Here is a 12,893-nt window from a genome sequence, read left to right as displayed (position 1 = left end):
ACAGCCATTGCCACAAGAATTGAAACCAGTGCCAACAACACCAAGGACATTTTCAACATCATTAAGAAATTCTCCAACCCAGCTGCCAGTGAAAGCAACAGCACAACATCACAGGAGCTGTGCGACAACCTCGTTGAAGACAGCCCTCACCCACTTAATAGTGGCATGCTTCATCATTGGGCAGCTACAGACACCCTGGTGCAGACCAACACTCAGGGTGGAGCACCAATTTTTTCTAGAGCAAGAAGAGAGAAAGGAGGAGATGGTACTCCGAATGAGGGATCCCAAAATGCAGAGAAAAGAAAGTAATAAAACTGCCTAAGTGAGAACCATCATACTCATTTTATTCGTGGTCCCACTTGACAGGGTTAAAAATAAATGTGTGTGTAGGAGAAGTTACCTCTCTAACACCTCTTCTGCTCCTAAAGACATGTTTTAGCCAATCAGCCCTAAAGAGTCTCCGACCTTCCTCAGGGTCCTGATCCCATTAGGGTTCTTGAAAATTTAAATAATTAGGCTTTAGTCAGCAAGTTAAACAATTAATTTTACCTTACTCGGTTCTTGTATGTAACAACACTCGAATTTCTTACCTAATTGAGACAAAAATAACAAATCAAAAAACACTCTTTTATAAATAAAAGGGTGTTTTTTGATTTTATTTTTTAGAGTAGAATAACAAATTCAGAAAAACACCCTTTTATAAATAAAAGTATCTTTTTTAATTTTGTTATTTTTGTCTCAATTAGGTAAGAAAGACGAGTGTGGCTACATTGTGGTTATTTTGTTATACAACAACACATAGTATATATACACAGATAGATCAAGAGGGATGTTTGTAAGTTTTTTTATCTACCATTGATGTAACACCGATGTGTTCCATATACAACTAGTACAGATACAGCATATGTTTGCCCAGTATAAGCACAGGTTTACGCAGGAATCCTGAATTTAGTTGATACACATAACTGAGCCTTTTTGCTAAAACGTAGGTACTCCCAGAAGTTTCTACTTAGGCATTATTCACTTCAGTACTGTTAACAAGGGTTTTGGTAGGTCAGTGTTGGCTGGGTTGGAACTTTGGGTTTTGACAAAATCTTCTACATACGATGTGGGCAGAGTGGATGGCAGTAAGACATCAACCATTCCAAGATGGTCGCCGCTCCCGAGGGATTCGAGATCTGAGCCGAACTCCAGCTCAGGATAGGCCACATGACAGGACGTAGCAGAGTATGAGACTTAGGGAACGTCTACTTAACTAGACTGCGCCCATTCACCACTACCGCCAGAGGCCTAAGAGTGGCTTTATGGGAGATGCCGAACCCTTGATGAAGTAAGCCCCGGTGATTGCTAATGTGGGGGTTGGTTTTAAAAGCAAAGAGGGGGACAATACACTCGTATATTGTGTTTCAGCGAGGTGAGTGTAGGTGCAGGGACTACTACAGGGGTAACTTATCTCCAATGGGATACTGGTAAGCGGGGGCCTGGCAAGGGGTCCATATTCAGTTTAACTGCAAGACATATCGTTGGTGGGGTACTAACCCACTGATAAGACAGAATACATTTGGGGTAGGACTAATGGCTGGAATTAGGCAGAACCTTTTTTTACATTGCCATGTTTATTCACAGTGTTTAACTCGGGAAAGAGTGACCATGGAAACATATACATTTTGTGAGTAATGAGCGATTGATTTTTAACAGAGTTCATAATTCCACATGGTGCTGGGTACATTTTCATTGGTGGAGTTTGATGGACTGATCGCCTATTGCCTCACATGGGTATACTTTACCTGGTGTTGTACCATGACATAACGACAAGCAATATATATGTATATATATATATGTATATATATATATATATATATATATATATATATATATATATATATATATATATATATATATATATATATATATATATATATATATATATATATATTCAAATAAAAGGGTAACAAGAACCAAGTAAGGCAAAATTAATTGTTTAACTTGCTGACTAAAGCTTAATTATGGACCTTTTCAAGAAACCTAGAGGGACCAGGACCTGAGAAAGCCCAGAGATCCGTTAGGGCTAAGTTGGTGACTGAAACACGTCGGTAGGAGCAGAAAGGGTGTTGGAGAAGTAACTTCTCTTACACACCCAACATTTATTTTTAACCCTGTCAAGTGGGACCACGAATAAAATGAGTATAATGGTTCTCACTTAGGCAATTTTATTACTTTCTTTTCTCTGCATTTTGGGATCCCTCATTCATAGTACTATCTCCTCTTTCCTCTAAAAAAATAAGCGCTCCACCCCGAGTATCGGTCTGCACCAGAGTGTCTGGAGCAGCGCAATGATGAAGCATGCTACAATTAAGTGGGTGAGGGCAGTCTTCAACAAGCCGGTTGGCTTGTTCTTAGACTCTGGTCTGCAATAACTCTTCACCTTTATCTGTCTTTTTCCTCCCCTATGTCAATAATGACAGTAACTAGGTGGATACTATTCGCTTTCCAGTAGGCTGTGGTTTACAGCACTGAGCATAGTTCCTTCTCTTTTTGTGAGATTTGTAGTCTAAGTCAGAAGAGCTAGAGAAGGCTCTTTCTCCTGTCTCTTCATTTGTGTGGATACACCTGAAGCAGAACCAGCTACTCGATGCAGAAGTGGAGGGCGTTCCTTCTCCCACATCGCAGCAAAGACCTGGAACAGCCTCCCCATTCACATCCGAACCCTCACCTCACTTCTAGAATTTCAAATGGCCCTCAAGACTTACCTGAAAATTAAAAAAATACTCCAGAGCCTGCAAGCGCTACCCTATCGGGTGATTATTTGTGCTTTATAAATCCCGATTGATTGAGTGAAGCCTTGCAAGAGAGAAACACCTAGCTTTTCTGAAAGCTGGTGACTGATAGTTTTCTAGACCCAGCAATCCATCTGGAGACATGGGTAAACCATTTTAGGGAGCTTTTAAGGAATGGGCTAGTAATCAGGTGAGCCACCAATGGGTATAGATGTGAAAATTATCTCTCCCCTGGAAGATATGGCTGAGGGAGACATTTAGCCTCAATGAAACAACGCAGGCTTTAAAACTATTTTTTTTAAAAGGCTCCCGGTTTGGATGGTATTCCTGGGGATCTGTATTAATCGAATCCCGATGTTTGGGCACTGTATCTTAATACCACAAGGAATGCTGCTATGGGGGAACGGGATCCCATCAAAATGGCGCTGCACTGTGATAGTGTCTATTTACAAGGAGGCAAGCAGAGATTCACCAGCTAACAGACCAATGGGTCTAATGTACATCAGCCACAAGATATTTAGTAGCCCTTTTGCCACCTCATGAGACCTTGCTGACCCAGTTCACTAGGAGCGAGGCCTGGGCCGAGAACGTGGGGCGTGGTCCTGTAGCTGCAGGCAGCCTCTGGCGAGGACTGATACGATGCCTCCCTGAGCGCGACTCCAAGCAGCGGCCCCGTCGAGCACGTACTCACCGCCGGCACACGTCTTCCCTCCGGTGGGGCTCAGTGAGGAAGGGGCCGCCCCGACCAGTTATTGTGTGTCCCTCCGCTGCTTGGCTGTCTCCCCTGGCCTAGCGGGACGCCTGGCGGAGGCGACGTTACACCGCCATTTTAGCACTCACGACCAGGGGCCTTCAGCACATGCGGGGCAGTGGTGAGTGAGGGCCGTCGGATGCACTGGACACTGCGGCCTAGCTCCCGCGGCGCTGAGGCCCATCGTCCAGCGGAGCCACTGCCATCTGTGCCCGGGGGTGGGCCTTCAGAGAACTGCGGTAGCCATCTGGATCCCCGGTGAGTGAGTGGCTGCGCGCGAGCGGCTTGCTGACAGCCCGTGCTTTTTTCCTGCTCATTTGACCGAGACGATCCAGCTTTGAAGGAGGGTTGTGGGCGCTGTCCTCCGCCTGGGATCCCCCGATCTGCACTCCTCGCTGGGAGCGGGTGGTGCCTCTGGGACAGTGTGCCACCCGAGGAGCTCACTGGCCTGCGCTTCGGAATGGCTCCACACCCTGCATTTGAGGCGAGCTGCTCTAGGCCTCTCCCGGCAGTGGCCTGCCGCGTGAACCTCGAGGGGAGAGAGAGCACAACGGAGCACGCTGGGCTTCTTCAGAGCAATAAATTTGGTCCCACTGCACACCTGTCTCGCAGCCCGAGTTCACAGCCCCTGGACAGCCCAGTGAGGCTTTCGACATCTATTACACATAGGGGTTATTGGACTCCATCGCTGCTGACATTACACAAGGGACCCACAGGCACGACGCAGCACTAATGTCCTAGGCCCGGACGAGGAAGGAGAGGTCCCTCAAAGACTTGCTCCTTAAGCAGCCCAGCAGCCCTGATGTAGCAAGCGCAGTGCCTAGAGACCCGAGACAGTCAGAGTCGATGGAAGGGGAGGACGGCCCGGCTACAAAGGCTTTCATGATGGAGCTGTTTTCCGCTATTAAGGAGGACATCCTTGACTTGAAGGGACAGCTTTCTGCTGATCTTAAGGAGGTCCGGCGTGACATAGACAATGTGGGCGAGCTGGTAGCCACCCATGAGGAGCCCAAATTGAGCCAGGAAGCCGATCTGCATCAGCTGCAGCAAGAAGTCATCTTGCTACAGGACCAAAACTTGGACTTTAAGGCCCAAGCACAGGATCTCTAGAACTGCTCTTGGAAGAATAACATACGGATCCGAGCAGTGCCCTGGCGTGCGGAGGGAGACGACCTTAGATCCTACGTCTTGGCTCTCTTTCAGCAAATCTTGGGAGGCGACGGCACTCAGGACTTTCAGATGGACCGGGTACACCGTATGGGATTGCCCAGAGGAGATAAGGCCCCACCACCGGACATTCTTGTCTGGGTCCATGACTTCCAGCTCAAGGAGCAAATCCTACGCAAAGCCTGGGCGGCTCACCCACTCCAGTTCTGGGGCCACACCCCGGTACTCTTCCAAGACCTGGCAGTGTCCACGTTGACCAAAAGGCGTGAATTCAAAGTGGTTGCTTTCCATCTCCGCAACAGAGGAATCCCGTACTCATGGGGCCACTCCTTCCGCTTTATCTTTAAGCACCAGGGTAAGCTGCGACAGATTCACTCTCTTGCTGCAGCTATTGGCCTACTGGGATTGGAGAGCGCTACGAATGCGGAACAGAAGGAAGGCCCTAGAGATCACACCGCCCGGAGATTCCCAAGTTGGCAAATAGTCGGTAAATCGTCCTCCACCTTAAAGCCTGACCCAGAAACGATGGCCAAGGAACGTGACGCAGTCCTTTCCTCTCTATCTCAGCCTCAGGAGCGTCCGGCCAGTCCTTGAGTTTATCATGCAGTTCTTCGGGGGTGGGTGTCTTGGAGTGAGGCCGGGGGGACACTTGTTGCTGCACCTTCTCCCCGAAAAACAGAATGTTTCCCCACAACCCTTGATTCACCAGGTACTCTGTCCTGCGACTTGCTGCCGAAGTCCCGGCCCCTTGGGACTTTTTCTTATTGACAAACTTGCATCCACTGTTACAGTTTGGGATTGATTCGCGGAGGCAAGTTTTTCTTTTTTGTGACTGTTGTTGCTCCTTTTTGTGGGGTTTCTGTACCAGGACATGTGCCTCTATTTCCTCCTCATTGGCCCTCACTCACTCAAGCTCACCACCAGCACTTCTCCTCCTTCTTTGTCACGGCTGCGCATCGCATACTAACCCCCATACTGAATGGTTAAAGACCTGAAGACTGTAAGTCTTAACGTCCGGGGCCTGAATCACCCTGTAAAGCACGCTGCTATCCTGTCTTTACTAGAGCACTCTGAAGGGGATATCTGCATGCTGCAGGTGACCCACTTGTTATCTAAGGACACTCTCCGCATGTACAGGCCAATTCTGGTCTTCAAGAGCAGTAAAAAAAGAATGGGTGGCCATTCTCCTCGGGGCTAAATTTGAAGGCAAGGTGCTCTCTATTTTTTACGAGTCTAAGGTCAGGGTCCTAGCACTCCTAATACAATGGGAGGCCACGCTTCTTACATTGATTAATATTTACGCACCTAACACACACCAAGAGCCATTTGTGCTTAAGCATGTTGCAGAAGGCCTGGCCTACCCGGACTTTGCTGTGGTGGTGGGTGGAGATTCGAACCTGGTTATGGACAACGACTTTGACCGGTCTGGCCAGCGATACTTACAGGTGGGTGCCCTCTGGTGCCCGCTCCTTGGAGGGTAAACAATGGTTGGCCGATAATGGCCTTCACGATGTATGGCGCCTTAAGGACCTGACCACGCGGGACTTAACCCATTACTCTGCGGCTCACAAATCTTGTGTACGTCTGGACTTGCTCTTTGTTTCCAACACGCTTCTACCTAAGATTAGTGAAGCCTCTATGGACGCACGCTCCCTGTCCGACCACGCCCCTATGTCCACTCACATACAACCGGAGGAGGTTAGACCCACTCCTGCTAGATGACGGCTGAGGGTGGGACTCCTACACTCGCCTAGTACTGTAGAGAGCGTACGCTTGAAGCTAACGGTCTACCTCTACCATGACGATACTGGGGACAACTCATTAGCGACCGGCTGGGAGGCTCTCAAACTGGTTATTCGCAGGGAACTGATAGCGATCTCCTCAGCTGATAACAAAAAAATGTAAGGAAGCCCGTCAGAGCCTAGAACACGAAGTGGTGAAGCTGGAGGCGATACATAAGCGCACGGGGGCCCGAGGGTCTGGAAGACCTTGCAGAGAAAGCAATTGCTTCTTAAGCTCATAGACCTTGATAGGGCGAAATACGCTTTACTTCGTCTTAGCCACAAGTTCTATCTGAGTAGCGATAAATGTGGTAGGATGCTAGCACAACGATTATGAGCCAAAGCTGTGGCTATGACCATCTCCTCCATGAAGCGGGCTGCAGGCGAGGAAGTTAACTTGGGCTCCCAAATCGTGGAGGAGTTTAGGCAATTCTATCAATCGCTTTATAGTGAAGGGGTGGTGGGTCCCTCTGATGCAGGTGCATACCAGGAGTCCAGCAAGTTTTTCCGCCTTCCTAAGGCGCAGGCAGACGCGTGGGAGGATCCCATTTGGGTGGAGGAAGTCATCTCAGATATCTCACGGCTAAAACTAGATAAATCCCCGGGTCCCGATGGTTACCCTGCCCTGTTCTACAAAACATTCTGTAAGGAGCTAGCACCTCTCTTGACTCGGCTTTTCAACTCTTTCCTGGACAGTGGGGTGGTCACAGACTCCATGTCCGAAGCCGCGATCTCAGTAATCCTCAAGATTAACAAAGACCCTAGGCTTTGCAACTCCTACTGCCCGATCTCGCTGCTTAACATCGATGCAAAGCTCTTCACGGGCATACTTGCAGCTCGACTGAACCCTCTAATGGTGGGCCTAATCGATCCGAACCAGGCGGGGTTCATCCCTACTCACCAGGTCAGCGACAGTACAAAGTGCCTTCTGCATCTCATGGACAGTGTCCATCGCTCCCATAAGGAGGCTGTCTTCCTGTACGTCGACGCTGAAAAAGCGTTCGACAGGGTGCGCTGGAAGTATTTATTTGATACTCTGCTGGGCTTCAGGTTTGGACCCCGCTTCGTCCAATGGGTGCAGTGCATTTAACATGCTCCCCGGGTGCTTGTCAGAGTAAATGGAATGTCCTCGACCCCCTTTGAGATCGGCAAGGGCACGAGGCAGGGGTGTCCACTCTCGCCCCTCCTTTTTGCCCTGTACATGGACCCCCCCTTGCTCAGAGAATTCGAGATCATCCGGGCATCCAAGGTCTCCAAATCGGGGGAGATACCCACAAAGTGAGCCTCTACGCGGATGATGTTATCCTCTCCATAGCGGAACCGCTCATGTCCCTTCCCGCCTTCGCAAGTGAATTAGAGTCCTTCGGACACCTCTCCGGCTTTACGGTTAATTTTAACAACTCTCAGGTGCTCAACTTGTCTTTGCCCCAGGCAGATTCCCTCCAACGGAGCCTCCCCCTGCACTGGTCTAGCAACCCGGTGCCCTACTTTGGCATTCTCCTGGCCCCCTCACTCCCACGCACTTTGGAATTGAACTACTCAACTCTTGTAGACCAGACTAGAAAGGCGATGGATGCATGGACTAAGCTTAACCTGTCCTGGTTTGGGTGCATTGCCACGATAAAGATGACAGTCTTGCCGAGGATACTGTACCTGTTCTAGACCCTGCCTCTAGTTCCTCCACTCAAAGATATGCAGGCTTTACAGCTGGCCATAAATAAATGTATCTGGGGCAACAAGAATGCGCACCTCTCCGTAGCACAACTGTCGCGCCCCAAACACGTATGCGGGGTGAATCTGCCGTTGGTCCACCGGTATCTTCAGGTCGCCCAACTAAGGTATGTATTGGAATGGAATCGCCCCCTTTCCGAAAAGCACTGGACCTTTATGGACCAGGCGCTAGCCGGTGCGAATGTCTGGAAAGAAATCTGGCTTCCTCACCGATCGCACTTGTGGGGTCTCTACTCCTCTCCAGTCGGTGTAGGCCTTACAACCTTCCCCTCCCTGACAACACCGATGGTTGATAACCCTGATTTCCCCGGGATGTAGGTCAGAGGTTGCTTAGCGATGGAGGGAGGCGGGCTGCAATCGCTTAGCTCACCTATTCAACCTCAACAGCATTATTCCCTTCACTCGAGTGCATCAGGACCTCGACCTTCCCCGTATAGACGAGTTCTATTATCTACAATTACGGCATTGGACTACCTCCCAGGCTTACTTACCACACGTTTCTCGTACACTTACCCCGTTCGAGAATTTGATTGCGAACAGGAAAGATGACAAGCATCTTATAGCGGAACTCTATTGTTCTTGCACCAAGCCAGAAAGGGAATCGCCCGAGGGGCCAACTCCGTTGGGAGGTGGAATTGGGACGAGCTCTTACTGACAAGGAATGGGACAACATCCATTATAGAGCCCATCACACGGCCTACAATACCGCTGGAGCAGAGTCGGCGTTTAAGGTATCTCACGCCCGCTCACAATTATCAATGGGACAAGAACCATACAGAGGAATGCTGGCGGGGCTGCGGCCTGACAGGCTCCCTTGCACATCTTCTTTGGCACTGTCCGCGCCTGGAGAGATTCTGGGAGCAGTTGCTCAATGACATTGACACTGCATTTGATACTGAGATTCCTTGCTTCCCAGCCTACACTATCCTAGGACTTTCGAACCCTATACCATTCCTGTTGCGGTCCTGTTGCGGTCACTGCGAGGCAGGCAGATAGCATTAGCGCGACTTGTAGCGTGCCAAGCAATTCTGGAACATTGAGGCACAGCCACTGTCCCCGAACACACGGCATGGCTTCATAGACTTTGGATGACCCTAGCTATGGAACGACGTATAGTTATCAAGGAGGACCCCCTGAATACATAGAGTTTGTGATTCCTATGTCAGGGATAAATAAACAATCGACAAAAAACGACCTAGGCAATCATGACTTTATATTAAAAAAGGAAATGTTAAAAGAAGAAGAGCTACCAGTGAATATAGATTCTGATATTTATTAACATTTATATTAAAAAAGGCATTAATTTCATATACATAAAAAAATCATACATAATTCAATTAATCAGTGCACATCCAAAACAACAATTGAATACAACACCCAATTTTTTATTTATCATAAGAAAATTATAAGAAGTGGCACAATAGTTCTCGACGCGCGTTTCGGCGACCAGCGCCTTCTTCTGGAGGAGCCACGTGTTTTAGACACGAACGGGAAATAACAAAATGCAATTAAGGTTAACTCAATGAAAGAAGTTACTGAGCATGTATCTCTCTTGGTAAAGAGAAAAAAAAATAACGATGAGGCAAGTTCCAGCTTGGTGTGTAAGACAAGGCACAGAAGGCAGGAATAGTATGATACTTTTCAGCGCTTCAGACAAAATAGCATTTTGCTGTTTATAGAGCTACAATATCCACCCAAAAATTTGATTTTCAGGGCTTCTGTAGTAAGTATGTGTTGCTATTGCCTTACCGGACCCTATGGAAGTGGCAATGTGGTCAGAAAAGGTAGATGATGTAGTTAAGTGTTCAGAAATGATACACTGCACGCACCGAGAACAAAAAACCGATGAAAAGTCTCAGCACAAAAACATGTGGGGAAATTACAAGCAAGGTATATAAAGAGTGTAAAGGCAAGTGAAAGCGACATGTAAACTAAGTTTCTTTCTTAAATGTACTGAGCTCTTTAAGTAGTATCTGTTGCTCATCACAAGATAGCAAAGTTCTAAACACTGGACTTCAAGACCAGTAATGTATTTGCTACCTTTTGCAGTGAAACTCCCCATGCAGGGAAATAAGAGAGTGCAGGACATTTTTCTATTGAACAGATGGCACTACCAACATGAAACACTATTTGAAAGGGAAGTACTGTCAATTAAAATGATATAACTTAGAATAATCTATCTGGCACAAGATCACAAGGACATGTTAGTTACCTGTAATACGAAGTCTTCAACACTGCCATTTTTCTATTCAGAAAAGACTTTTTAAAGTCTGCTCTGTTTGTTTAAAACGCATAGGTGTTCTGGAAAGGTAAACCAACTAAACTAAACTTGCATGGTAAATTGAGAAGGCTATATCGGCTGGAAAACTACTAGTGTAATTATGTAACATTTTATATTTTCCAGCACGGTAACCTTCTCAGCTCTTCCATCTAAAATGGAAACAGAAAGCAGCACGCACGAGAAGAGACTTTAACAAGAGCCCTATTCAGCCACCTACCTGGATATAAGCATCGGTAAAGGTTGCAGTATTTGTATATAAAAACTCAGATAGCTGGCACACCTATCCTGGCCAGCAGAAAGCTACCAAATATTACACCTTGCAGGATAATCCCTGGGGTGGCTTGTCCAAGATGGTTTGTCTTTGAGTTTAAAAAAACTAAACTTTAGGCCGTTTTCCCACTGACTCTTGCTATGTAAGCCTCAAAGATTTACCTCAAGATCATGAAGTCCTCAAGTTAATAGCTGCGAACACAGACCGCCGGGATCTGCAGAGACTGGTCTGCAGGTGGAGCGGGAAACTGAAAATTAAAGACGTTGAATAATCTGAAATCCATTTCCCTAGAAAACCAGACGGCCTAATGTATTTCACTAGCTGTACCTGTGAAATCAACTGGATTTAGAAAAGCTGTTTTGCAATTAAGAAATGCTTATTCTCTTTTATCCGGGGCTTCTTTCAAAACCAGCAGCACACATCTAACTGGAGGTAAAGGTTACTGCAGAAAGTCTACATACTTCTCTACTGCAGGAATCTTGAAGAATGAAATCCGTGAGCGAACTTCATGATAAAATATAAAACTCTAGATGAAGATGAATCTTCAGGGGAACGCAGAGGAGGGCAGATTTGGTCAAAGGCAACAAAACGTAGCAACTAATTTAAACGGCTCAAAGTAAACACAGACATATAGGAACAATTGCTAATCGCTGTGACGCTCAAAGACTGAACTTGAGTATTGATGACAGCTGACTTTTACGAATGATTTATTCTATTTAGTACAATAGTTTTAACCGTGTACTCGAAAACGGACTCCTAATTGGGAAGGCCTATTTGGGAAACCATGCCATTCAGACGCATCTTCATAAATTCTTAGAAAACCGGATGAATTTTGGTTAACCAGGTCTGTGATGACTGCGTAAATGGATTTTTTGCATGTTAATCTTGATACATTCAAATATGCATAAGAAATAAAAAGTTTACAAGAATGGGATACTATATTGCTTATTTTGAAGATGCACTTTGAGCAAAATATAGCTCGTTGTAAGCTGTGCATCTTTGCATTTCAAGACAATGTGTTAGTCATGGCCGATTTGTTTGATATTTCGCATAGAGGCTTTCAGGAATAGGTGTTGCCATTTGAAAGGCAATCTCCAAAGCATGTTGATGAGGAGACCAGAACGCACAGAATGGTCACCGTTTTTTAATCAAGCCAAGCCAAACATTCACTTTCACACACATCCACAGAGGAGGCCTCCCATTCACACCCAAACTTCAATGAGACTTTCACACTCAGTTCTTTTCTCAAACTCAACTTCCCAGTTCCTTTCTAGTCTCACACTTAATCTTCCACTTAATGAGGCTTTATTACTGCCATTCATCTACCCTATGTCTGTGACGTACGATCCTATGGTTCACAAGGTGTCCCACAGGAAAATAAAAAAGAATCCAGACTCCATGCGAGAATCATTGGTAGCATCTATCATATTACTCATTACCGTCTCTCTGGCTGTGTATTCAACTCACAACTTGTTACATCTCATTTCATGAGACAAGACTTATTTATCTTCAACAGATGTGATCTCACCAACTTCGTTCTCCTTCGTAAATCAGTCGACAATCCCTGATTTTTTTGTCCCCTTCAATATTATATGCTAATATCGCCTCCTAGTTTCTCTCCTTAATTCATTCTCAGTGTTGTAAGGCAAAGTGTGCACAAGTGTCACATTAAACTACTTACTGTGAAGATGTTGGAGCGACGCTTGGACTGCTTGCGGATGGGTGTTGGGGTGCTAGAAGCAGCAATGGTCTCAATCCTCAGCTCTCTCTGGCTCATACTTGGAGTAGATGGAACAGAAGAGGAATAATCGCTAAAGCCACCTGTACCATTTGTGGACTGTAAGGTAAAAAACAACAGAAAACATTTGTAATGGAATTATCAACAATATAAAGAAAAGGCTCATCAAAACCTTTACAACAAGCACATTTGGTTAAAAGTCCCTGACAACAAGATGTAAATGTATAGGCATTTATATAGCGCACTACTTACCCATAGGGTCCCAAGGCGCTTCGACCGCTGCGAAACCCTTCCTGGCTTCCCTGAGAGATGGCCCCTTAATGGGTATCTCCAGGGTGAGACCAGGCATCCCCGGCGGTCTGGTGGGGCCGTTAGTGAAGATGAGGCAAGCTAATG

General features: G+C 46.6%; 1 protein-coding gene across 1 annotated transcript in view; it reads right to left on the bottom strand.

The window, feature by feature from the left end:
- The window catches only part of AGAP3 (ArfGAP with GTPase domain, ankyrin repeat and PH domain 3), a 1,596,783-nt gene that overhangs the window by 1,122,178 nt on the left and 461,712 nt on the right, over positions 1-12,893 (bottom strand). Inside the window, exon 8 of the mRNA XM_086940918.1 lies at positions 12,441-12,596. Within this exon, the coding sequence (XP_086797044.1) occupies positions 12,441-12,596 (156 nt within the window). The remainder of the gene's footprint in view (positions 1-12,440; positions 12,597-12,893) is intronic.

The sequence above is a fragment of the Lissotriton vulgaris genome, chromosome 10, assembly GCF_964263255.1.
Source record: "Lissotriton vulgaris chromosome 10, aLisVul1.2, whole genome shotgun sequence".
NCBI lineage: Eukaryota > Metazoa > Chordata > Amphibia > Caudata > Salamandridae > Lissotriton > Lissotriton vulgaris.
The sequence above is the reverse complement of the archived record's forward strand: the minus strand, read 5'-3'. Positions and strand labels throughout refer to the sequence as shown.